The sequence below is a fragment of the Wyeomyia smithii genome, chromosome 3 (assembly GCF_029784165.1).
Source record: "Wyeomyia smithii strain HCP4-BCI-WySm-NY-G18 chromosome 3, ASM2978416v1, whole genome shotgun sequence".
Classification (NCBI taxonomy): domain Eukaryota; kingdom Metazoa; phylum Arthropoda; class Insecta; order Diptera; family Culicidae; genus Wyeomyia; species Wyeomyia smithii.
In genome coordinates this window covers 248,655,267-248,680,561 of record NC_073696.1, presented here as the reverse complement: position 1 = coordinate 248,680,561, position 25,295 = coordinate 248,655,267, and the positions used below count along the sequence as shown (strand labels likewise).

The 25,295-nt window shown below is 40.7% G+C and overlaps 2 protein-coding genes across 2 annotated transcripts in view; one reads left to right on the top strand and one right to left on the bottom strand.

Annotated features, from left to right (window-relative positions):
- Positions 1–25,295, top strand: part of LOC129727904 (coiled-coil domain-containing protein R3HCC1L) — a 70,897-nt gene that overhangs the window by 806 nt on the left and 44,796 nt on the right. The window contains exons 2-3 of the mRNA XM_055686177.1: positions 13,763–13,951; positions 15,150–15,541. Of these exons, the coding sequence (XP_055542152.1) occupies positions 15,439–15,541 (103 nt within the window). The 5' untranslated portion in view covers positions 13,763–13,951; positions 15,150–15,438. The remainder of the gene's footprint in view (positions 1–13,762; positions 13,952–15,149; positions 15,542–25,295) is intronic.
- Positions 8,628–9,818, bottom strand: LOC129729180 (uncharacterized). The gene is made up of 4 exons (XM_055687671.1): positions 9,493–9,818; positions 9,257–9,434; positions 8,743–9,186; positions 8,628–8,671 (listed from the first exon to the last, which is right to left on the bottom strand). Exons 1-4 carry the CDS (start codon positions 9,643–9,645, stop codon positions 8,628–8,630), a joined length of 819 nt encoding a protein of 272 aa, XP_055543646.1. The 5' UTR covers positions 9,646–9,818.

The window sequence follows — 25,295 nt, the reverse complement described above, 5'->3', positions numbered from 1 at the left end:
TATGAGAACAACATATTTCAGATTTTGATTGAAAAAGAGGGTTTCAATTGTATTATTTAAACAAACGAAATAAAAAAAAGATTGTTGTCTTGCCTTCCAAACGCGTTTATCAAATCCAATAATGTAGTAAAATTTTTTCATAGAACCAATCAGTAGAAAAGAATTGATATAAATGCAGTTAGTGATATTATTTCGGTCACTGTTTTTGTTTCTAACTCAGGGGACCTGTTCAAAAAAGTTTTTGGGATAAGCTAATTTATAGTTAGCCGCAAGGAAAATCCTACAACTAATTTTATTGCTAATTTATTGGCTATAAAGAGAGCTTAACGTAGTAATTGAAGATTGCAACGATTTTTGTTGAAAATTCGTAATAATTTTATGTGACATAGCTTCTAATATTTCAACACTAGAAAGCCAATATGTAATTCGAGTGAACAAAACTACTGTGGAACATTTTCTTTTTTTTTTTTTGTGAGATTTGGACCATTATTTTGATTTTTTGTGGTAACATTTTCATACAAGCATTTCTTATGTAAAATTGTTCAAAAAATCCATTGGTGCTGGTTTCATCCTGTGCAGGGTACGGGAAATGGTCTATTTTTCCCCTTTTCATCCTATTTTTGCGTATTTTTGGAAATATAGACCTTTTCCCGTGTCCTGCACAGAATGAAAATATAACCAATCGATATTTTGACCAATTTTACATAAGAAGTTCTATATTTCAGCAAAAACATCATATCAAGAAGACTGGCATCTCTGGATCGATCCCATACAAATGACAAGCGTCAAATCAAACAGCGCAATAGATGAACAAAAAAAAATCAAACAGCGCACTCGATCTATCAAAGGTGGAAATTTACATCGCTGCGAAGACAGAGTGGGCGTATGTGGTAGTCCAACCTGTGCATTCAGCTTGCATTCGCATCGCCAGCACACACACTTGCATGCGTCAGTTCCACTTTTATTCGAAAGACTGCGCTGCCAAAACTGTCGCTCAATCTTAGACAGAGTTCCCAGTCTTCTTGATATGATGTTTTTTGATTTAAGGTTGCCAGCTCAGCGGCTTCAAAGTAGTGGGAATTTGGGTTCATTTTTCTCAGTGTGCATTGTATTGTTGAAATTACCATGAGTACAGCGTAAAAGTCAGGCTAAGCTTGTAAAACCGGAAGAGCTGCTCTTCTGATACCTACGAAAATAAATAACTCGCTAGGGAACTGTAGTAATTTGAACATTACTATGTTCTGACAAATTGTAAAGATAGAGTGCCTCTACAAGTGCTCCATATAGGACTTGCAGGCCCGTAGGTACCGGGGGGGGCTAGGGAGGGGGGCTCAGAACTTTTAAAAACTCTCTTCTGTTCTTAGTTTTTCGATCGCACATGGTCGCACCCTCAAGACATTTGAAAAATTTAAGTGGAAGATACACAGTTTGGAAGTAGTGGGTTCCATCATATTTTCAGTTAATTTAAGTTTTAAGTATTTTTACAGCTGGGTATTTGAATACAAGCTCGATATGAATATAAAGTAAATGTACGAAGTTCTTACTCAGTTAGAGTAAAACTAGCTGAACCTGCGTAAAAAATTGGTCCCCTGAAACTCAATTACACAATGTAAACCTGCTCATTAAAGTTAGCAAACTCATTAAAATTTGTAGATTCTCTTTTCTTCAATAAGGAGGTTTTTAACCACAAGCTGGCTCGCCACTATAAGACAGAAATGATAGAGCTTATATCCCTGCTTTATTTCAATTATACGCACATTGCAGTTTCGTTTTTTTTTTTCGGAATATAAACCCGGAAAACCGGATTTTCGGGAATAAGGAAATTCTTACGGGACACCCCTAACGCTTATTTGAAAATAAATGAGCTCCTGAATCTTTAGGTACTAAAACAATCGAAATGGGACGAAAACCGCAAACGGTATGAGAATTTTAATTTGTGAGTACCCGGGTACTCCGTTGGACGCGTAAAGATCCTTTTTTGTCGAGGACATAACGGATTTAAACTGCTTACTCCACAAAAAAAAAAACGTTTTATTAAATAAAAATTCTCTGCCCTCCACCCACGCAAAACGGAGTAGTTACGGCTCTGAGGACTTGTTCGAATTCTGCCTCCTTGACAAAATATAGCCTGAAAAGAGCAAAAGAGCGAAACCAAGCATGATCGTAGGTGATCGCAGCTATAGGGTAAGGTGGGGCAAGATGGATCACGGGGCAAGATGGGTCAGTGCCGTTTTTGAGCTTGAAATAACTTTTTTGGTGATGACACTAATTTTTAATGATGCGTAACGTGTTTTCGACTATGTATCACGTGTTCATAGTTCATATTGCATATTGCTTGTTTTTAATAAATAAAATATTTTTTTCGCTAAGTTTCATACGCGATTCACACTTTTGAAAAAAAAAACGTGTTCTCTCGTCGCTTTCTATATAATTTGAAGTAAACCTTCAATGCAGCAGCAGTTTTGCTCATGATGTACTAAATAATATGCTTTTCAGCATAAATAAATGTTAAATAATCATGAATATCACAATCGTGAACTAAATTAATGATTGGGGCAGCATGGGTCACCGAAGACGAGGCAGCATGGTTTGCATCCCTTCGGCGGTATAACATTGACGAGATGACCCCATATTTTTGTTATCTATGAAGAGAAGGCATTTTTCTTGCTATCCGTAAAAAGTTCATTGAGATTTAATCATGATTTTGTGCTGTTTGAGAGGGTGACCCATCTTGCCCCGCCTATTTTACAGGGCAAAAAAAAAACAACCTTTTCTAAAAATTCTGTAAAAAGCGAACCAACACTTGATTTTTGTTATTTTTTAGCGTAATTTAATAAAATATACATAACTTCAAAATAATCATCTGAAAGGTAGACCGAAACTATCTTCAGTTACGTGATATTGAAAATTTGGCTTAGGTGACCCATCTTGCCCCCCCCCTTACCCTACTCTTTTACACTTCTTAGTAGACACCCGAGACTTGAAAAAAAACAAAGATCTAGCCCGGAAGCCTGTATCTGGTTCAGTAAAACATAGAATGTATGGTGCCGTGTTAAATATACTATTATTGTTAATAACTCCTGGGAATTATAAAATGCCGACCAAAACAGTTTGGAATAATTATTTTTTTTTTCATTATCCTCTTTTTTCCACCCATAAATCACATAACCACACGCGGACTCCGTAACCTTACGGCTACGCAGCTTCCCTTAATTCGGAGTCCAGGGTTGTTATAGTCCACGCGGATTTTGCGTTTCTCGCAAATATTGCGCGTTTTTACTATTCCATGGCCCGAAGCCTTGCAACTTCGCTTTCAACAACATAAAATTTAATGTTGAAAAATTTCGCAACAACTTGACCTCCGAAGGGCTAGCAACACCCCCTTGGAATTCAATGGAACTTTTTGGGTGCAAAGCAACTTTGCGTACTTCATTTTTCAAAATAGAATAGACAAGCATTTGAATCGATATATCTTATTTATCACAAGAAAAACAGAAAGAAGAAAGAGAAAGAGATGACTTTTGGGAAATTGTCTGAATTTTCATTTAAAAATATTGGAAGAAAAAAAGACTTTAAAAACAAAAAGTAGTTTGGTTTTTAGATAGACAATCAGGTTTTTCAAAACTCTTCTGAACTTTTAAAAATAAGCACAGGATTTCTAACAAAAACTTCTCTTTTTTAAAATCTCAAATTTGTTTAAAATGCAAATATTCAATTTTGTTTAATTTTCAATTTTGTCAATATATTCATTTTATCATTGTTCAAATGGCTTTTGCACTGAAAATATATTTTAGTTTATTTCACGAAAACGTTCGTTTTACATACAAAACCTTTTGTTGTTTTCTGCAACGAAACCAATGCGTAATAAATATAGAGGTACTTTCGTTAGACCTGTCAGCATTGTAACAGATTTCTATTCGTATACATGACGAAAGGTTTTTAAAATGAACTAAATCAATTGTACAAACAAACGCTTACTTACCTTACCAGTCAGCTCCAGGCCGAAGTGTCCCTTGCTGTTCGAAGAAGTCGTCTCCATTCAACTCGGTCCATGGCTGCAGCTGGCCAGCCATGTCGTCTGCGGAGGCCCCGCAGGTCGTCTTCCACTTGATCGAGCCACCTTGCTCGCTGCGCGCCCCGTCGCCTTGTTCCAGTCGGGTTGTTATCAAGAACCATTTTCACCGGGTTGTCGTCCGACATCCTAACAACATGCCCAGCCCGTAGTCTCCCGATTTTCGCCGTTTGAACGATGAGTGGTTCTCCCAGCAGCTGATGCAGCTCGTGGTTCATCCGCCTCCGCCATGATCCATCTTCCATCTACACTCCACCACAGATGGTACGCAACACCTTTCGTTCGAAAACCCCAAGGGTGCGTTGGTCCTCCACGAGCATAGTCCAGGTTTCGTGGCCGTAGAGGACTATTGGTCTGATCAGTGTTTTGTAGATGGTTTACTTCGTGCGGCGGCGGATTTTATTCGAGCGGAGCGTCCTCCGGAGTCCAAAGTAGGCACGATTTCCTGCCATAAGGCGTCGACGAATTTCTCTGCTGGTGTCGTTGTCAGCAGTCACCAGTGAGCCCAGGTACACGAACTCGTCTACCACCTCGATTTCATCACCGCTAATATGAATTCGTGGCGGGAGGTTGACACTGTCTTTTCTGAAACCTCTTCCTCTCATGTACTTGGTCTTCGATACGTTTATGGCCAGTCCAATTCGTCCGGCTTCAGCCTTCAGTCTGATGTACGTCTCCGTCATCTTTTCAAGAGTTCGTGCTACAATATCAATGTCATCGGCGAAGCCAAAGAGCTGAACAGACCTTCTAAAAATCGTGCCACTCGTGTCGATACCAGCCCTACGTATCACACCTTCCAAAGCGATGTTGAATAGCAAGCACGATAATCCATCACCTTGCCGTAACCCTCTTCGAGATTCGAAGGGACTCGAGAGTGTCCCCGAAACTCGAACTACGCACATCACCCGATCCATCGTCGACTTGACCAACCGTGTCAGTTTATCCAGAAAGCCGTAATCGTGCATAATCTGCCATAGCTGGTCTCGAACGATTGTGTCGTATGCCGATTTAAAATCGATGAACAAGTGATGTGTGGGCACGTTATACTCACGACACTTCTGTAGGACCTGCCGTACCACGAATATTTGGTCCGTGGTGGCGCGGGCACCCATAAATCCCGCTTGGTATTGCCCCACGAATTCCCTTGCAAACGGTGATAGTCGACGGCACAAAATTTGAGAGAGTACCTTGTAGGCGGCGTTCAGCAACGTGATTGCGCGGTAGTTGCAGCAATCCAACTTGTCGCCTTTTTTGTAGATGGGGCACACTGTACCCTCCATCCACTCCTCCGGTACTACCTCCTCCTCCCAAATCTTGGCAATAACCCAGTGTAGCGCCTTAACCAGTGATTCATCACCGTGTTTTAACAGCTCGCTGGGGAGTTGGTGAGCTCCAGCGGCTTTATTGTTTTTCAGCCGGCCGATCTCCTCTCTAACCTCCTGGAGGTCAGGAGCTGGGATTCTGTCGTCATCTGCGCGTACACCGAGATCTATTACCACTCTGCCGTCGTCCTCTGCTACATCGCCATTAAGGTGCTCATCGTAGTACTGCTTCCACCTGTCAATCACCTCACACTTGTCCGTGAGAAGGTTGCCGCCCAGGTCCCTGCACATGTCGGCTTGTGGCACATAGCTTTTGCGGAAACAGTTCAGCTTCTCGTAGAACTTTCGTGTGTCATTCGCACGGTACAGTTCCTCCATCGCCTCGCGATCTCGATCTTCCTCCTGGCGCTTCTTCTTTCGTAAGACCGAGTTTTGCCTGTTCCGTGCGCGTCGGTAGCGCTCCACGTTCGCCCTCGTTTGGTGTTGCAGCATTCTCGCTCGTGCTGCATTCTTCTCTTCTATTTACTGTTTGCACTCGTCGTCAAACCAGTCGTTTCTCCTGTTCGGAGCCATAGTACCAAGTGCCGCTACAGCAGTACTACCTATGGCTGATCGAATGTCCCTCCAGCCATCTTCAAGTGTAGCTGCGCCAAGCTGCTCTTCCGTGCAACCTCGGTGTCCCGTAGTTGCCCGATGTTTGGTGGTCGCGGTGGGCGACTTTGACGCGTGTTTCGTACCGTCGAAAGTTTTGAGCGCATGCATACTGCAACAAGGTAATGGTCCGAATCAATATTCGCACTGCGGTACGTGCGAACGTTGATGACGTCAGAGAAGAATTTACCATCGATTAGAACGTGGTCGATTTGGTTCTCCACTTGTGAGTCAGGTGATCTCCAGGTGGCTTTGTGGATGTCTTTGCGGGGGAAGAAGGTACTTCTGACTACCATACCGCGGGAGGCTGCAAAGTTCACACATCGTTGGCCGTTATCATTTGATACGGCGTGCAGGCTATTCGGCCCTATCACCGGTCTGTACATTGCCTCCCGTCCTATCTGAGCGTTCATATCACCGATTACGATCTTAACGTCCCGTTGCGGACAGCTATCATACACCTGCTCCAGCTGTGATAGAACGCTTCTTTCTCATCGTCGGCTCTTCCTTCGTGTGGGCAGTGCACATTAATGATGCTGTAGTTAAAGAACCGGCCCTTAATTCTCAACTTACACAATTCGCACTGATCGGCTGCCACCCGATCACGCGTTGGCGCATCCTACCCAGCACTATAAAGCCCGTCCCAAGCTCGTTGGTAGTGCCACAGCTCTGATAAAAGGTAGCCTCTCGATGTCCGCTTTTCCATACCTTCTGTCCCGACCAGCAAAGTTCATGCAGTGCTACGATTTCGAAGTTGCGTGGATTTAGTTCATCATATATGATCCTGTCGCAGCCGTGAAAGCCTAACGATCTGCAGTTTCATGTACCGAGTTTCCAATCGTAGTCCTTATTTCGTCGCCTAGGTCTGTGCCGATTGTTCCGATCCGTATTAACTTCTTCGATATTTGCAACATTTGGTGTTTTTCGGGGCGGCTTGTTGGGCCTTCCCCAACCCCCTGTCTCGCCGGAGGGCCATCGTGTCAGCTCTGATTAGAGTCCCATGCTGACACCAGGACGTTGATCAGCCGCTCCTAACATGGAGATCAGACGCTGTTTTGAGCCGCACCATCTTGGTGGACAGACGCTCGGGTTGGCGAAGCATTTCCTCTACCGCCGAGATATGGTTACCGCGCCAACGATCGCGTTGCACCTTCTCACTTAGCTATATACCCAGGCAACGCCAACCAGTTGTGTCCATGTTTTAACTGGTAGTCTATTGTATCATATGACTCGTGGAGGCGTGAGATAGGAACTTGTGAGGACCGGAGCTAAGTTTGACGCTCCTTCCAAGTTGTCGACTCACCATTTGAAGCCTAACAAACAAACGCTGCATAATGTAAATAGAACGAAAAATTAGTAAGCGTACGCAACAATATATACATTCTACGAAATCAAAACAACAGAACACAAAAATTTTGTTCAAGTATTTACTCATGCTTACGTTTTTTGTAGCATGTACAAAACAACTACGTACTTCTACTAGAACATTCGTACCACTAACGAACCTAAGTAGTACAGTTTAAAAACTATTCGTAAACTTTCGACTATATTTCGTACAATGTACAGACAATTATGTACGCTGCATACATTTTTCGTACTATTCTGAATCCAATGTCCTATCGGAAAGAGGAGAAAATGTACTTCCAGAATCCATAAAATTTGCGTAATGATAACCCCAATGTGTCTAGAAAAAGATATCATAGGTCAGTTATAAATTTCGGATGATCCTTATGTCTTTCGTTTTCATCTGTTCATCTTGGGTTCATATGTAGTTGTGCTATATATGTCGGGGCGCTAGTGGTAAGAAAGGATTATTTTTAAGTATTGAGAAAATCTGAATTCTCCGAAACAGGAAATTTCTCTGGATAACGAACTTGACGAAAACGTACGCAATATTATAAGAAACGTTGTCGTTAGGGTTTAAGCTTTGTATTGTAGTTTGTTTCTCAATACTTGAAAAAAACATGAATAACGTGACTGTATTTTTTTATTTCATGAATTCTGATATTTTGAATAAAGTAAATTTGACTCAAGTATATTCATATTCATATATTTTTTTAATGTCGTTTTCGTTTTTGCGGTGTAGCTACCCCGCGGACTACACTTTGTCCTATCACTGTTTTTTTTTACATTTTCCGGACTATCCCGGACTACCCTTTTTCTGTCCCGGACAGTCCGCGCAAGAAACAGAGTGCAGTTTTAAAGACACCAACACATTCACACGTATGTGTCAAAATCAACAAAAAAATGTGTCAAAATCGGTTTGCTTTGATTATCGTTCTTCGCGTGTCGAACATCAGGTTTAATTTAATTTATTTTATTTTGTTATTTTGTCATTTTTCAGTAAATTGGCAAATTTTTCGTACATTAGCACAAACGCGATAAAAGACAATAGCGATAATGACCAAAACAAAAGTGACAACTACCTCTGGTATTACGCACACCATTGCAACTGCTCGGAAAGTGTTTTTTTTTTCAGCTGCAAAGCGTAGTCCGGGACGGGATAGTCCTGCCGTAAAAACGAATTCGACATAAGATGTTGAAGATGTTTCAAATAACCTAAAATTATAGCAAACGGAAATTCAGGCATCGGCAGCTGGTTGCTTAGATCTTCTGATTTTTGCAGCTAAAAAACATGAATTAAATTTAAAAAATGTGCAGTTCTATGTTATGAACATCAAGAATTATCAAACTTACCGTTAAGTTCATTAAGTAGTACGAAAGTATGTGGCTTCGTTCTTGCACCTTCGTATTCCAATTTATAGAATGCTCTGTTCAAAAAATCCCACAAGTGCTTACACTTGGGTGGGTAAGCCATGTTAAACAGCTGGTATGCTTTGAAACATACATCTACAGCCTTTGCAAAGCTGTAGAGCTTATATGTTATGTTCTCAAAGTCTACCATGATTGAATGGAAGTTCTCTATAGTTCCAATAAGTGTCATAAAAGGTGGAATACAGGACTCACGCTTCACTTTCTCATCATATTTCTGTTTATACTCGGTTTCAGTAGCGCAAATAGTTAGGAACGCCTCTCTCGATTCCTGAATACTGTAGAATCGTCGTTTGGGATCTGTTGTTAACTTCCTTTCGATCCGCGAAAAAGGTAGTAGCGTATGCATAAGTCGGAACGTCATAGCGGCTGACGAGTTTGAAGTATATAAAATATTATATAAACAACTTAGGTCTAATTCATTACATGATTTTTATACTTTGTAATAGATTGTTGCTTTTGTCAGAAAGTTTGTTCAACATGTCGTTGTCTTCAGATGACTTGAACGACTCACGATGTTTCGGGAATATTTCCTCCACCATCACATCTACGAACGCGTCAAGGGAATCAAGTAATTCGTTTTTCTGACCGTGTATAAATACAAAATCAGCTTCGATCTATAAGAAAAATTACAAATGAGTCTAGTGACAAATCATAATTAAGAAACAAACCAACCATCCTATAGCCATCTGGATTTTTGAACTGTGGCCAAAGGTCGAATATGTTGCTTGGCGATTGCGGGTTGTTTTGATTCTGAATTAAGTTCAACCGCGTTGCAGCACATCCAACCCAATGCGCAAGCTTTTCATCATAGCTCATGGTAGCCATTTCATGCCTCAGAGCGCGGATGTGAATTTCTTCGTCTTTTTCAGCTGTAAAGGTTTTCAAAGAATTGCCAACTATGGACTTTGTGCTTTTTTCTAAGCTTGATTTGCGGTTGAGATTGCTTTTTTAGTTTCGATATTTGTGGTAGAGTTTACCCAACGGTGCGCTATTTTTCCTTTCGACGAAGTAGTACGCCTATTGAAAAATGAGAGCATTTTTTAAGTAACCTGATATTACCGCTTACAAGTTTTAGACTAGTTCAGTCAGCTTCAGATATTTTTCAAAATATAACACAACAAAAGATTGTATTCATTGAAATGTTTAAAGTGTCGTACCCAAGTTGTTAGGTATAATGATATTGGTAAATATTTTTTTGATATTTATCGTTTCTCTGTCACAATGACATCCCTTCAACGATAATGTAACGTCAATGAGCTATGATATGATGGAGAATGGAATGGAACGATAAATACTTTGTTATATTGAATATTGGAAATATTTCGCAATATATCAATAGTGTCCTAGGTTGCTCAACTTTTTACGAAAAGCGTCAAATTTTATTCGGGAAAAAGCGATGGTGTTATTTTTTCGCTCCCATGCACTTGTCGTGTTCCTTATGGGTCCTATAACAACTGTGTAACTGTTCAGATTGATCGGAAACTTTAAAGATCGGGCGCAAAAGTATAGTTCCATCGATTGATCTGAGAAGTTCCACAGTTGTTAAAGGACCCATAAGGAACACGAAGAGTGAATGGGGGCTAACATTTATTTTTTGTCCCATCCTATTACTCATATCAACAGACATTTTCGAACTTCCTGGATTTGCTTGAATCCATTCGGACTACCTGCAATGTTTGCATATGTTATGCGTGATTGGACAGGACAATTGGTACAACAGTAAAAATAACAACATGTTTTAGTTTGAAAATTCAGCTTTGTTCACCTTGATTTGTCTAAATCATAGCTTAACGGACAAGGCATTTGTAAAAAAATAACATGTGGTTGCCGTTTTTTGTTAGAGAATTAGAATTACGTTGTCCATTGATGTGAACTTTTGTAATAATTGCCGTTACAATTGGCACAAAGAGAATTTTTATTCTCTTTCACTGGATATGTGAATTTTGGATCCATATGACAAAATTTGCACCAAATATTCAACATCAGAAACAAACGTTGAAAGTTCTCTCTAAAAATATTAAATACAGAAGCAATAGTTTTCACAATATGTGGAGCTTTCTCCATTTTTAAAGCAATTTCAGTTTGAATAGTTTTATCATCACTCATTTCAATTTCACCAATTGCTTGCTCAGACAGAAAATCCAACAAATTCTGAATACAAACGCTAGACCTTTTTCCTCGTAGCGATGCATGGTTTCTTTTTTTTTATTGTTATTTTTCAGTGCTGTTTTTTGCAATAAGTTCAGCTCAGTTCCAGAAAAGTTTGAGTTGAAATTTTATTATTATTATTATTTAACAAAATTATGCTGGTTATAGATTTTTACTTTTCTTCTTATGAACCGCGAGAATTTGTTTGTCGATGAGTTATTTGGACGCTTATAAATAAAATATAAATAAATATAAATTTAATCGAAGGCGTTTAAATTGAATTTCTTGCTCTTTAATCCAAAAAGTCCTATTTGTCACAAAATATTAAAAATTCCATTCCAATTGGGCTTCGAGTTGCCCTTCTCGGGCTTCATTCGGTCCAATTTAAATCATATCTTCTAGATTTGAATATTCAAGAAAAATTCAGCTGATCATTATGCAGATTGTAGTTCCCAGACAGCAATAGACGGCATATAACTCTCCTCCCTGCGACCGGGAATAGAAATGCTGGAGTTCCATAAAGCAAATAAGGCCGTTACAAATTTTATTTTCATTTTATGTCGACCCCCCTCCCCCCTCAAAAATGTTGACAATTTGTAGGGAAAGAAAAAAGTTCCAACTGTTTTGTTAATATTATTGGTTTTTCGACAGCGTATATTTAAAATTTAGCAACAAACAAGTCCAGTGACAGTAAAAGTGTCGTCAAAAGGCAAGCAAAATTAACAATAACAATAATAAAGGGTTATTTTCCAACATTTATTTGAGTGCAAGTTACAAACGTCGTCACTTGTATGAAAAACTTTTATCAAATATACAGTCTTCCCAGTATTACGGGCCAGTCTGCCCTTTGTATTGTTTTTTCAACGTATTTCAATAACTTTTCATAGTCAAATTGAAGTTTAACTGAAACTATAAATAATTGGTATGTATTTATCGAATTATGAAATATCCACTATGAATTTCGTATTTTTACTATTTTTAAACGCTGCTAAATTTTGACCCATAATGCTGGCCACGAAATTTGATTTTCCCAGTATTATCATAATGGGCCACCCAGTAATATCGGCTAGGCTACATTTTATTTAGGTTTTTAACGCATGTTAATGACTTTTGATAGTCAAATCGAAGTTTAGTGAAAGTGAACAACATTCTGTATGTCTTTCATGCGAAAACCCTGCACCAATGAGCATAACTTTTCAATATATTAATACATCGGCATTCCAAGTAGTGTACTGTGCTCTTTCCGACGAAGTTCTAAGGCCCCTATTATCAAAACATATAAGTATTCAATGAGAAAAACAAAAACATTGAAAAAAGTCTCAGCAAAATATCACAATAATGTATTATCGAAACTGATTCAACGTCTTTATGATATTCGACGATACCATCATTTCGATGTTCCTCTAACTGCCGGAAAAACTCTTTAAAATAATATCTCTGTCTTTGAAACAAAAAATGTTCGTCTGGCTCTTAATACTGGGAGCATTGACCCATAATACTGGGAGAGTCAGAAAGTGGCCCATAATAGTGGGCATGGGGAGAGCATATAATTTTGTGAATGTTTGATTGAATGAGTTGTGTGAGAACGGAAATATATTTTCAACATCAAACTTCAATGTATTTACCACAAGTTAGTGAAAAACGAAGGTTTTATCTTATTTTTCCGATTTTTTATCGTTAATTTGAAATCACAACTATGCTTAGCTGGCCATAATACTGGGATGACTGTTTTCTTTTTTTTCCGTCTCAGTGTTATTTATGTTTCGCCCTCCCCTTGGCTAACTTTCATATCCTTGGACATAGAAAGAGTTCGAAATTTGTATCAGCCTTATGAACAATTTAAAAGTAGACTACTTACGATGAATTGGCAGAATATATTAAGTGGTAGATGAAACGTCGACATTAGGCCATATGAACAGAAACATTTCCTTTCTTCATCCCGTGCAAATCCTAGCAGAGTTAACTCTTTCAGTTATATGGTCTATTTAGGGAGACAATTATCAGTCAAATGCCTTTCTTTTCGCTAAGTAGGGTATCGGACTACTTCCGCCGTGGTTTTCTTCGGCAATGTTTTCTTCATTAACTTTTCGTAAAATATGTAAATGATAATGAATGATAAATTATTGTTCATAAAAGTATCACCACACACACATTATCTAACTCCGAGTAGTATTTCACAATGAATGAATGGCAGCCAAGTTCAATTATTTCCTCATTTTGGTGATCAAGATCCAGCTCGGGCTCCATTTACAGACACTCGGCACGCTGGTCATGGTTTATCTTCCAATACGTACGTGTTTGGTGTGAACTGTTGGTACGTTACATTGCACTTACATCGGTTCGTGCCTAAAGCACATCAAATTGTTTGACATCAATTTCGCAACCGCTACTTCCTTTTCACGTCAGCCGACCGCACTGCGGTCTACGAGCGGTCAAAAAACGCAACTAATTTGCTAGGCCGGAGTGTTTATGCCGCTATCTTTTTCGCGTTAGGCAACAAACGGTGGAAAAACCGGCCTTCTGGGAACATGTTAATCGCCATGTCGGTCGGTGGGCATGCGGTGCAACCATCGTGAAATCAATTGGATTTGTGTAAACAGCTTTTGATCTGTTTTAAAAATATCCACAATGGCTGTCCGCAACCCACTGCGGTGGCATACGCGGATATCCGTCAAACTACAACCCAGAGGCCCAGTTTGGGCTTACTTGGAAAACTTGACTCCACTGACCAAGTGATGGACTCGCAACATATCGTATCAACTAACAGTGCATTTTTGAACTTGTATCGTTTCAGTGTACTTATCTTTCCACCGGTGAACAACTACCGACGATTCCTGATCCACAAGGTGTGCGAGAGTCTAGCCGGTGATCAACACGACCTACTGCTGGTTACGTTCTCGATAGGCGTTGGGAGCGAAAGGCGTACCGTCGTCTGTTACCGTCATCAGCTGCTTCGCGACGTTAAAGCGACCCCGAGTAAAAGGTGAGTTCTGGGTTGGTTGTGGAATACTTAGTTTTTGGTTAAGTGTGTCAGAAGTGTGGTTCGATTTGTTATAAGTTCCTATCACCGAACAAGCAACATTAAATTCTTGCCTTATGTTAGAATTCCCTCTTAGAGTCAGTTTATAGAAACACGAGAGACGTCTTTATAAATCATCAGAATTATTCTTCTTAATTTCTCAACTATTATTAGTAAACAGTAACCATTGGTACAAATATTTTCTGAAATGAAATACATTGGAATCACACATGATAAAAACCTGAGATCGAACATACAATTTGAAACAGCCAATTAGTCCATCTGGTCTAAATATTTTAAAGTCGTTCATAAACTATGATTTTTAATATGCACTTGAATTTTTAACTAAACTATAACGGAATAGAAGCTTTCTGTCAAGAACTTTACATGCAGCGATAAAACTATAACGATGCAAATTTAAAACAAACCTATCCAATAAAGCATTGCTAATTAAGAACCAGGCAGTTGTTACCGGGACGCATCTCGTAATCTGTGTTTTATTTCCATCGTTGATATCACCTAATTTTTGGAGCGTCTATGTTGATATTTCGCGTACCCTCTTCTTTCGGTAAACCATTTCCATCGGAATGCCGGGCCGAACCGAGAGTAAACATTTAGGTACAGCTGCCATCCTTTTCGGCTGCACTCGCACACAGTTAGCATCCGGTGCGTCCTTAGATTTCACGGTTGAATGTTAGCTTCGGTGCGGTGAATTAATTGCTTTTCAAGCTCTAAAAATAACACGACTATCGGGTGGTGGGATCGACCGTGCACCCACCGGGGCAGGTGGTTTACCGTTTACTGAACCGGCCATGTTCCGTTTTGGTTTCGTTAGAGGTTAAAAATAGGACCCGCTGCCGCCACACACACGCAACAATTGTAACGCGTGTGGCGGGGCCGGCTACAGATGGACACCTCGCACGTTTTGCATTCCAATCAACTAAACGTACCAAGGATGCGCGAAAGTCACGTTATATAGTTTTGGCCGAATTTGAACTATGTAGCGTGAGTCAGAACTTTCGAAAACACAATTAATATATCATTTGTATGAATTTGTAGGAAAGATCCAAAACTTACATAAGACCAGATGGTTTTATAATAATCTCTGCTATCATTGCATACGCAAATGTTTGATTGTTTTTCAACTTTTCATATTTTACAGTTTTGAAGATTCGACCGAAAATGCCCACCTAAGTTGGCGAAGTACGACCGTCGGACCGACGATTGTAACGACCCTAACGACCTCCAGTGCTCCCGGCAGTAGTGGCACACTAGTGACGGGAAGTAGTGCTATTAGCTGTAGTGGCGTAGTGAACAACAGCTGTTGTGCAAGTTCTAGTGCCGGTCTTAGTGCTAACAATTGTTCTAGTGGTACAAACGGGAAAACAAAACGAGCAAAGCGTGATTCTGTGGTCAATGCCGTTTGCACAAGTACTGGTGATAGCAGCAAGATGGGCGTGGAAGCCGCAACTTATGTGAATAATCATCATCCGGATTCATTGTCTGGTGGTCATGTGAATCAATTGAAAAACCTTGAAAACGGAGCTACAAAAGGTGAGTCACGGATGGTTTTTAGTTTTCATCTTAAAAATTTAAATCGCGCAAGTCCAGTTAGAATTTCTTTTATTGCTGATTATAAGAATGACTTTACTGGTTCATTTACCGTTCTTGAAACGGTAAAGCAGTTCAGATATGCATTTTTGTTGCAGATATCCAGAGCAGTGAAATCCTTCATAACTGCTCCTCTCTTGATCGTTCAAAACAGTTGCCTTTTTTTCTTGACAAGTAGGTTTACAATTTTCCTACAATTATATTCACTCAACTGCGGAAGCAATTACTATCTTTTAATGAAATAAAATTTTAAAAATTCATAAAAAATTCTCGATGCTGCAAGAAATGATCATGCAAATGTGTGATCAGCAAATACAAAGTGTATGCAAATAGTCTACCTCCAGAATGGATGCATTCGTTACCATGTAGGGATTCCATGTAACGTACCTTACAGTGGCCTAATAAATTTCGTTACTATTTTAGTTCACCCTAGATAAACCCAGTAGAAGTTTTGTACTAGTATTAGGTATATTAGGTTTTTAATTTAAGGAATTCGATAAAGAACCGGTTCTATTCCGGGTTTTTATTGTGTCAGGGGCCGTCCACATTCCACGTGGACAGCTCATGGGTGGGTAGGGGGTACGCGATGTTCACGCTCGTCTACAGAAGGAGAGGAAAACCTAATGATGATGTCCCGTGGATATGTTTCTTTCAAAAAACTGAAAATCTGCAAAAAAAAACATTGGTTTATTAAAAAGTTTCTATGGATATTCCAGTTTTCAGAGTTGTTGTCAGCTATACATATTTGAGATAAATTTGAAATCATTTTATTTGTGGTCTCTTCGTTTTTTTGGAAAGGTTCTTCAGACATGTTGAGGACATGTTGATAACATTCCAAGAATTTCGGATGAATTAGGTTTTTTTTTTCTTGTTAGCAGAAGTACTTTTAAGTTTTTATAGGACAAATTAAAATCATTTTTGTTAATTTTTTTTCACTTTTTCAGGCACTTTCAACTAAGCTCAGGATTAAGTTTCGTCATAAGTCTCATTTATTTCTAAAACTACTTTTAGTTAAATTTGGAATCAATATCTGCTTTAGTCTTTTCTTTTATTTAGAAGCGTCTCCAACCCCCAGGCTTAGTTAAAACCATTTTCTTTTTCGACTTTTATTTTCATTAGAATTACTCACTTTATTAATTAGAACCAAACCAGATCATTTTGATTTTTAGTTTCAACTGGTTTTTTGAAGGAAATTTCCTATTTTGGACTAAACTTTGAACTTTTTTTTTTTGTTTAGAAAAGGTTTTAACCGGTTCGAGAAAAATTTATAATTCCTTCATTTTCATTTTTTCTTGTCTTCGATGCGTTTTTAGTTTTTTTTTCCTGACACTTAAAGATATATAATTTTTTTTCTTCTCGATTTCTGCCGGATGTTAGGGAAGTTTTACTGCATAAACTTCTGTATGCTTTCTTCCTGCCTTTAAGAAACGTTTTAGGGTTTTTTAGGTTAATTTGGGATATTTTTTTGATAGTAGTTTTTGGTCTTTTCCTGATGCAACTGATTTTTTGGATTTCCCTGTTTTCCTGAGAACAGTAACTGATTTTTTTTCACTTTCTGTTTATAATGGTTTCAGTCAGTTTGCTTGTCGATACGTTTTCATGTATTTTGAGTTCAATTTATGATATTTGTTGTTTTTTAAATCTTTCCTAACTTGTAGAAAATTTTCCAGCTTCTACAGAAGCATTCAGTCATATTAAACTAACTGTTAAATCCTGTTTGTTTTTGATCTTATATTTGATTTCTTCGGGAGGGTCACAACTTGATTAGAAATTATTTTTGTTTGGCAATTTTCCTGGTTTCATGAATTATTTGAAATATGTTTTGACAATTTTCTGTTTGGATTCCAATTTTGTTTTGCTGGAAGTCATTTTAGAATAGATTTTGGAATCTTAAGTTATTGAGTTTTTGCATAAACCAATGTGAGATCAACATCCCATTTTTTTATAACAAAAAATTCCAGCAACATTGGAAACTATTTTTGTTCTTAGCCTCTTATAACTTCGGAACCTTTCACAGAAAAAATTATTATGTTTTTTTCCTGATGCGTTTCTCAGCCCTTTCAGGCTGAATTTTGACTAAATTCATTTCATTCATGGCTTTTCTGGTCTAAGATGTTTAAAGCTGAATTTGAAATTATTTTTGTTATTCTATTGATAGGATTATTTATGTCTAATCTCTAAGTAAATCACAATAACAAACGTTTTTCTTTTTTTTTTTTTGTAAAATAAATGTCCAGGTAGAAAAAGAGGAGGGGAGAAGGGAGGTTTGGTTTCATCAATGTCCTCCACGGTTGTCATCGCGGAAAGATGAGGGAGTCTAAAATGACGATTTTTCTGTTCAAGTGAATTGTGAACGGTCCCTGTGCGTCGCATGTGTAACGAAACGTTTCAAACATCGATCTAGTACGCATTGCATGCTGTGTGCCAGACATCAACGACGCGTTTATGTAAACACAGAGTTGCAGAAAATTGTGAATCCTTCAACAGTCAATGAAGGAGCAAATTATTGTTTTTAAAGTGAAATAGCACCTAAACTAAGAGTTTGATGCTTGGTGTCAAAGAAAAACTTGTAGAGAAGACTCCAATGTTCAATTTGGTTAACAACAAAACCCATGTTTATCACACATTTCAGAGAAAAAAGTGCAGTTTAGTTTTTACGAGAACTTTGATTTCACATTTGTTTCTTTCTAAGTGCTTCTTATACTCTCTAATTCGACGTTTTTAAGACACTGTTGAGTATAAAATCTTCTTGGCTTTCCAACGATACCAACCGAATTGAGCTAGCCATCTTCTATGCTTTCTGTACTAGGCTTTGTTAAAGGCAAACATAACCAAAAACTTGACAAAAGTAAATAACTTTGCAGTAGTTAATTTTTGGCCATATGCGCAAAGGGTTTTTTGCATCAAATAGGGTCCTTTATCACCCCTTAGAGAATTTTAGGTGAGCTCCCCTAACACCCTGTATTCATCTCATACAACATGAAAACAAGAAAAAACCCATATTTTCTAACTAAACCAATCTACTATTTCTTTTGATGCGAAGAAATCATACTGAAAATGTTGAATTATTCCGACATAATTGACATAAATCGACAGCACTGCAGTGGTTACCCGGGTTACCAATTTTATTCGTAAACAACTACAGCGGGTACTTACCTTACCAATCAGACGAGAGCCGTGGTGGCTCGTGCTGTATCAAGAATTTGTCGCCATGTTGCTCGGTTTTGTGCAATGGGATTCTCTCCAAGTAGCGCGTGCAGTTCGTGGTTCATGCGCCGTCGCCATTCTCCGTCGTCCGTCTGTACTCCACCGTAGATAGTCCGTAGCACCTTCCGTTCAAAAACTCCAAGAGCGTTAAGGTCCTCCGCGAGAAGCGTTGTCGTCTCGATCCCGTAGAGGACTACCGGTCTTATCAGGGTTTTGTACAGCGTCAACTTCGTGCGCCGTCGCACTCGATTCGATCGAAGTGTCTTCCGGAGTGAAAAGTAGGCACGATTTCCTGCCTGGATGCGTCTCTGGATCTCTTTGCTGGTGTTATTGTCGGCGGTCACCAGTGACCCCAAATACACGAACTCATCGACCACCTCAAGCTCATCACCGTCCACAGAGACTTGAGTTGGGAGGCTGATGTTGTTCTCCTTGGAGCCTCTCGCTCGCATGTATTTTGTTTTCGACGTATTTATCCGCAATCCGATCCGTCCAGCTTCGGCTTTCAGTCGGGCGTAAGTTTCCTCCGCCGTCGCAAAGTTACGTGATATGATGTCGAAGTCATCCGCGAAGCCCAGAAGCTGAACAGACCTTATGAAAATTGTGCCCCTCGTGTCGATGCCCGCCCTCCGGATCACACCCTCAAGGGCGATGTTAAACAGCAAACAGGAAAGTCCATCACCTTGTCTCAACCCTCTGCGCGATTCAAAGGGACTCGAGAGTATCCCCGAAACACCACGTAGCACATCACTTGCGCCATGGTAGCTCTGATCAATCGAGTCAGTTTATCCGGAAATCCGTTGTCGTGCATGATCTGCCATAGCTGTTCTCGATCGACTGTATCATAGGCCGCCGTGAAGTCAATGAAGATGTGATGTATGGGCACGTTGTACTCGCGACATTTCTGTAAGATCTGTCGGATTTAGAAGATCTGGTCCGTGGTGGCACGGGCTTCCATGAAACCCGCTTTGTACTGACCCACGAACCTCCTGGTTAAAGGTGATAGACGACGGAACAGGATCTGTGAGAGTATTTTGTAGGCGGCATTGATAAGCGAGATGCCGCGGTAGTTGCGGCACTCCAGCTTGTCGCCCTTCTTGTAGATGGGACAGATAACTCCCTCCATCCACTCGTCTGGCAGTTTTTCCTCCTCCCAAATCCTGGAAATGACCCAGTGCAGCGCTCTAGCCAGCGCCTCTCCTCCATGTTTCAAGAGCTCGCTCGGCAGTCCGTCTTTGCCTGCGGCTTTATTGTTTTTCAGCTTCCCGATCTCACAAAGAACTTCGTGAATATCGGGAGCTGGTACTCGGTCATCCGCTGCTGGTGCCCCTAGGTCAGTTCCTGCCCCGCTTCTGTTTGCTGTTTCGCCATTCAGGTGTCCATCGAAGTACTCCTTCCACCTGTCGACCACCTCGCTGGCATCCGTGAGAAGGTTCCCATCCGCGTCGTTGCAGATGTCGGCTTGCGGCACATAGCCTCTGCGGGTCTGGTTCACCCTCTCATAGAATTTCCGCGTTTCACTGGCACGGTATAGCTGCTCCAGCTCCTCATGCTCACGATCCTCTTGCTGGCGCTTCTTTCGTCTGAGAATCGTGGTCATGTCGTTCCGTGCCTGTTTGTAATTGGCCTTGTTCTCTCTCGTTGACCTGCCCAGGTATATCGCCCAGGTCCGGTTCTTCTCATTCACCGCTGCCTCGCACTCCCCGTCATACCAGTCGTTTCTGCCACTCGGTGCTTCCACTCCTAGTGTCGCCGTTGCGGTCTCCACGATAGCTGTGCGAATGCTGCATCAGCCGTCTGCGAGAGGCAATGCGTCCAGCCCCTCCGCTGTGGGTAGCACCGCTTCAAGCTGTTGCGCGTATTCCTCCGCAGCCTGGGAGTTCCGGAGCTGCTTAATGTTGAGCCGCGGGGTTCGGCGATGTCGCGCGTGGTATACGGTCGACAGTTTTGAGCGCAATGATACCGCAACTAGGTAGTGGTCCGAGCCAATATCCACACCGCGATAGGTACGTACGTTTGTAATGTCAGAGAAGAATCGGCCGGCGATGAGAACATGGTCAATTTGATTTGCTATACGTTGGTCAGGTGATCTCCAGGTGGTTTTGTGGATGTCCTTACGGGAAAAGAAGGTACTTCGGACTGTGAAGTTGACGCATCTCTGGCCGTTATCGTTCGTCACGGTGTGCAGGCTATGTTGGCCGATCACCGGCTTGTACATTTCTTCCCTACCGATCTGCGCGTTCATGTCCCCGATGACGATCTTGATGTCTCTACGCGAGCAGCTATCGTAGAGTTTCTCCAGCTGTGCGTAGAACTCTTCTTTCTCTACATCGGGTCTTCCTTCGTGAGGGCAGTGCACATTGAGGATAGTGTAGTTGTAGAACCGGCCTTTTATTTTTAACAAACACAACCTGTCGCTGATCGCCTGCCACTTGATCACACGACTCTGCATCCTGCCCAGCACTATAAAGCCGGTACCCAGCTCATTGGTTGTACCGCCGCTTTGGTAGTACTGTGCCCTGCGGCCACAAATCCTCCGTACCTTCTCTCCTTTCCGGCAAAGCTCCTGGAGCGCAACGATGTCGCCGCCACGATGTCGCCGCCACGATGTCGTTCTAGCTGATCCAGCAGAATCCGGTCGCCACCCGGGGCGTTCAGCGATCTACAGTTCCATGTACCAAGCTTCCAATCGTCGTCCTTATTTCGTCGCCTAGGTCGTTGCCAATTGTTCCGGTCCGTATTCAATTCTTGATTGTTCGTAGTATTTTAATGTTTCGGCATGCTACTTTACTAGGGCTGCGGATGCCTACTCTCGCGACGGGGCTGCCGTCGTGGGTGTAGCTGCCGAGACGCCGCATTTCATAATTCAGCCGTCCGCTCCGGATCAGACGCTGTTTGAGCCGCCCCTAACATGGGGAACAGACGCTCGGACAAGCTGCCCTCCTAGGAGAGCAGCTCCCCCTTCCCTGTCAGCATACGACCAAGTTCCCACCGGTTCACCGATCTTCCCTTGGTTGCTCGTATCCCAATCGGTACCACGTGGAGGTAGGGATAGGAGTTGCTGGGCATTATGCTTCGGACCACACTGGGGTCTATTTTATGCCAACTAGTACGGGTGTACTGCTGGTACGCACTGCCCAGCCGTTTACCAACCAAAAAACAGCGCATACCTAGGTAACCTTTATTCACCAAAGTGATTAACAATGTGATTAATTTGGGGGCATCGTGCGATGAATAAATGAGCAGTGATTCAAGTTTTAAGATGAATATGGGAATGTTGTGAGGAATGGTTTGTTCTACGAAACTCAGGATAAATCTTAAATGAATGAGGGAACAAATACCCTATTTACTGAATTTTTTTTTCAAATATAATTCTGTAATCAGTTAATTTAAAATTTATTGCCTAGTAAACAGTTGAATAAGAGTTGATTGAAAGTTATGCCGAGCATACCACGAACGACTGAAACAGCTAAAAAGGTTTAGGCAATCGTGAAAAAAATATCTGCTCAAAAATCTCGTTTAATCGTAGCAAGAAAAGAATGATCGTACCTTTCTCTCCGAACGAATTACGTATGTACAGAGTTTTTCTGGTGTAAGATACTTCGCTACGCAATCAGGCCGCGCACCGATGGATTAAGCGGTTGCAATAACCGGCTTTTGCAAACTTCACTGCATTCCTCAACGGGGGCGCTACTGCACCCTTCTTTCGGGTTCTTGGCTTACCTGCGTATGCAGAAGTGCACTGACTGACTGGCTGTGAAGCACAGATTGCCCAATAATGCAGCAATTAGAGCGAATTATAACGAGCCTGCGGGTGTGTGTGTATAGCGTCTAAGAGTGTACCGTGAAAACAATAATATCGAACCGTGCACCAACCCGACCGTTTGCTGCTACCCATAATAGGGTGAAGGCAACCGGCGACTTTCGTTTGGAGCTTTAAAACATTTTATGCATGATGTGGAACAGACACGAGGTTGCGCACTTCATCCAACTAAAGCGAAAAAAATGCCTCCGGGGTCAGTTGCTGAAAAAAACCACACCGGCAATTAACTTTGTTGCTAGGTGCCTATTAGTTTGTCATTCATTTAAAAAACATTCAACAAATTATAGTTAGGCGTTTATTTGTAGAAGAACGTATAGGCACTAAATGTTTTCAGTACAAATCATTTTATCAAAGAAACCTGCAAAAGTTTACAACTTTTTCCTCAAATAAACATCACAAAATGTAAACAAACGCTAGTTACTGTAAACGGTTGGCCATAATGGATGACATAATCCAAAGGCAGAGGTTGAGAAGAAGAACCGGGAGTAACAACGTCTACCAATTGCACCTCGGTTTAGTGTGATGCGGCTAACGGTGTGAAACGAGGCCAGTAGTGCTCAGACTGAACTGAGCAAACGAGATTCAAACGGATAAGAGGTAGCAAAGAAATGGCGAGATGGTTGTGGGACAGCCAGAGTGCGTTTGCTTTGCCACGAAGATGATCACTCGATCAAGAGTTTTTTTTTTTTGAAACAAAGTGAGTATTGAGGGATTTCATGCCCAGTGTACCAAGCTGATGGTGACATGCTATTGGAGTTTTATGAATCTTAGGAGATTGCTGATATTGCTATTCAAGCAATTATAAAAATTTGAAAAAAAAAGATCTAGCCAATTCACAAACAAAAATACAAAATTCTGTTCAAAGAATGAAATGTGCCAGCTTGTTTGAATTTTCTGGAAAGAAAACATTAAATGTAATTTAATTGCAAAAATGTAAAAAATTGTAGCCTGAGAACTATATGGTAATCAAATCTAGAATTTTGAAATGCATTCAAAGCGTTTAGAAATATTTTCCTTGGCATCCCATTACTGGCAATTGCATCACTTAATTGACTCCTAGACCGATTGCTATGTTGCTTACCGGGTCTTCTAAATATCAGCAAAGCCGGTTTGCTAGTGACACTACACAAGCCGTCTATTTAACGGCTAACTCCATACCACCTCGTCGTCGTCGTTCGATGACCACGACGCTGCTTCACTCAGCGTCCCAGTGCCTTTTCCATCCATGGGAGTCTTAGTATTTAGTGTTGAGTAGGCCTACCCGAAGCTGTAGCCGGTCTTGTAAATTGGTTGCTGATTCAACTGGCTGGGTTTTGCTCGGTGGTTTAGCCGTGCTGTTCGCTCTACTAAAGTTGCAGCTGTTACTAAATAGAAGCCGCGGCTGTGCTGCACTTTTACTCTCTGTCACGGAGTCGCGGCCCTATTGGACAATGAAGTGATGCAACCGGTTTGGCTGGCTGGCTGGCCGGCTTCGACGGGATTGTGCCACCATTGACGTTAGATTATTCTAAAGCATTAGGTTTTGATAAGTAATGCGGTTGCGGCTGATACTTGAATTACTTCAAAGCTTCAGGATGTCAAACCACTGAAGCTGAAGAAAAAATACGCTTTTGATGATAAAATTGAAAAATAACTGCTGCGAAGAAAAGCTGGATGAACTTAAAAAAAAACCTGATTTATTTCTCATGATGATACATCTACCATAAACGGAAAAAAATTAAACATTTGAGAAAAGTCCGTTATCGGCCGCTCGACGGAACTTTCTTATGATGCTGAAACAAGAGCGTTGTAGGACCTTTACGTTGACTTTTCGAAGGCATTCCTTGATTCTACCAATCAACTGTTTGTAGTTCGTTGACCTCCAGTTATTTTTGAACCGAAGGAACTTAAAATCCCAATGAAATCTTCAGTTGGACGACACTGAGGTAGACTTGTTGGGTTGCGTAATTGGGGTACAAATGGGGTCGAATGGTTGTTCAGGAACGTCGAGGTTTTTTTTTGGCCGGTCTTCCATTACCTTCCTGGTGATTATTGTTGAGGTTTGCGTGAAATTATACACAGTCGAAAGCGGAAGATTTTCGCTTTCAAAATTGTTTACCTTGATTTTTTCGCCAAAATTATTATGCAGTTCATAGCGAACTGTACAATGGGCTTACAGAATGCTTCTTGTTTCTACACTATTTTGTACAGAACTGGACATGCAAAAACTAAACAAAATAGTAGGAGCGTGGTATCCAAGACACGACCGCATAGTTAACGTAGGACTACAATAATTTTATATTTTTATTTTTATTTTGAAGCTATGTTTGATTTGAGCTCGTTTTATTTTTGTAGTTTGCTTGATTCATTTTAACCAATTTAAGCTCAACATCTTCCAAAGGGAAGTTATTTTGGTTCGGGTGGTAATATCAAGTATCTAGGTCGTCAGCCCAAATTTATCAAGCGACACCTCAAACCTCTTTGACCATTTAAAAAGTCATGAAAAAAGAACCGTACATTATTGGCATGGTTCGATTTTGGCAACAGAAAAAATTCTGGCGTTTTGCCAAAATCGAACGGGGTCTGTATTTTGATTATTTCTTTGCAGCACTCTATTTAAGAAGAAAAAAATATTCTCTCTAACATTCACAATGGTCCAGAAACCAAATTTAGGGGGAAATTTGGGTC

Coding starts and splice junctions, on each gene's coding strand:
- LOC129729180 (XM_055687671.1), bottom strand. CDS start 9,645: ATGGCTACCATGAGCTATGATGAAAAGCTTGCGCATTGGGTTGGATGT. Junction 9,435..9,492: donor ATCCAGATGGCTATAGGATG/GTTGGTTTGTTT, acceptor TTTTTCTTATAG/ATCGAAGCTGATTTTGTATT. Junction 9,187..9,256: donor AAGCAACAATCTATTACAAA/GTATAAAAATCA, acceptor CAAACTCGTCAG/CCGCTATGACGTTCCGACTT.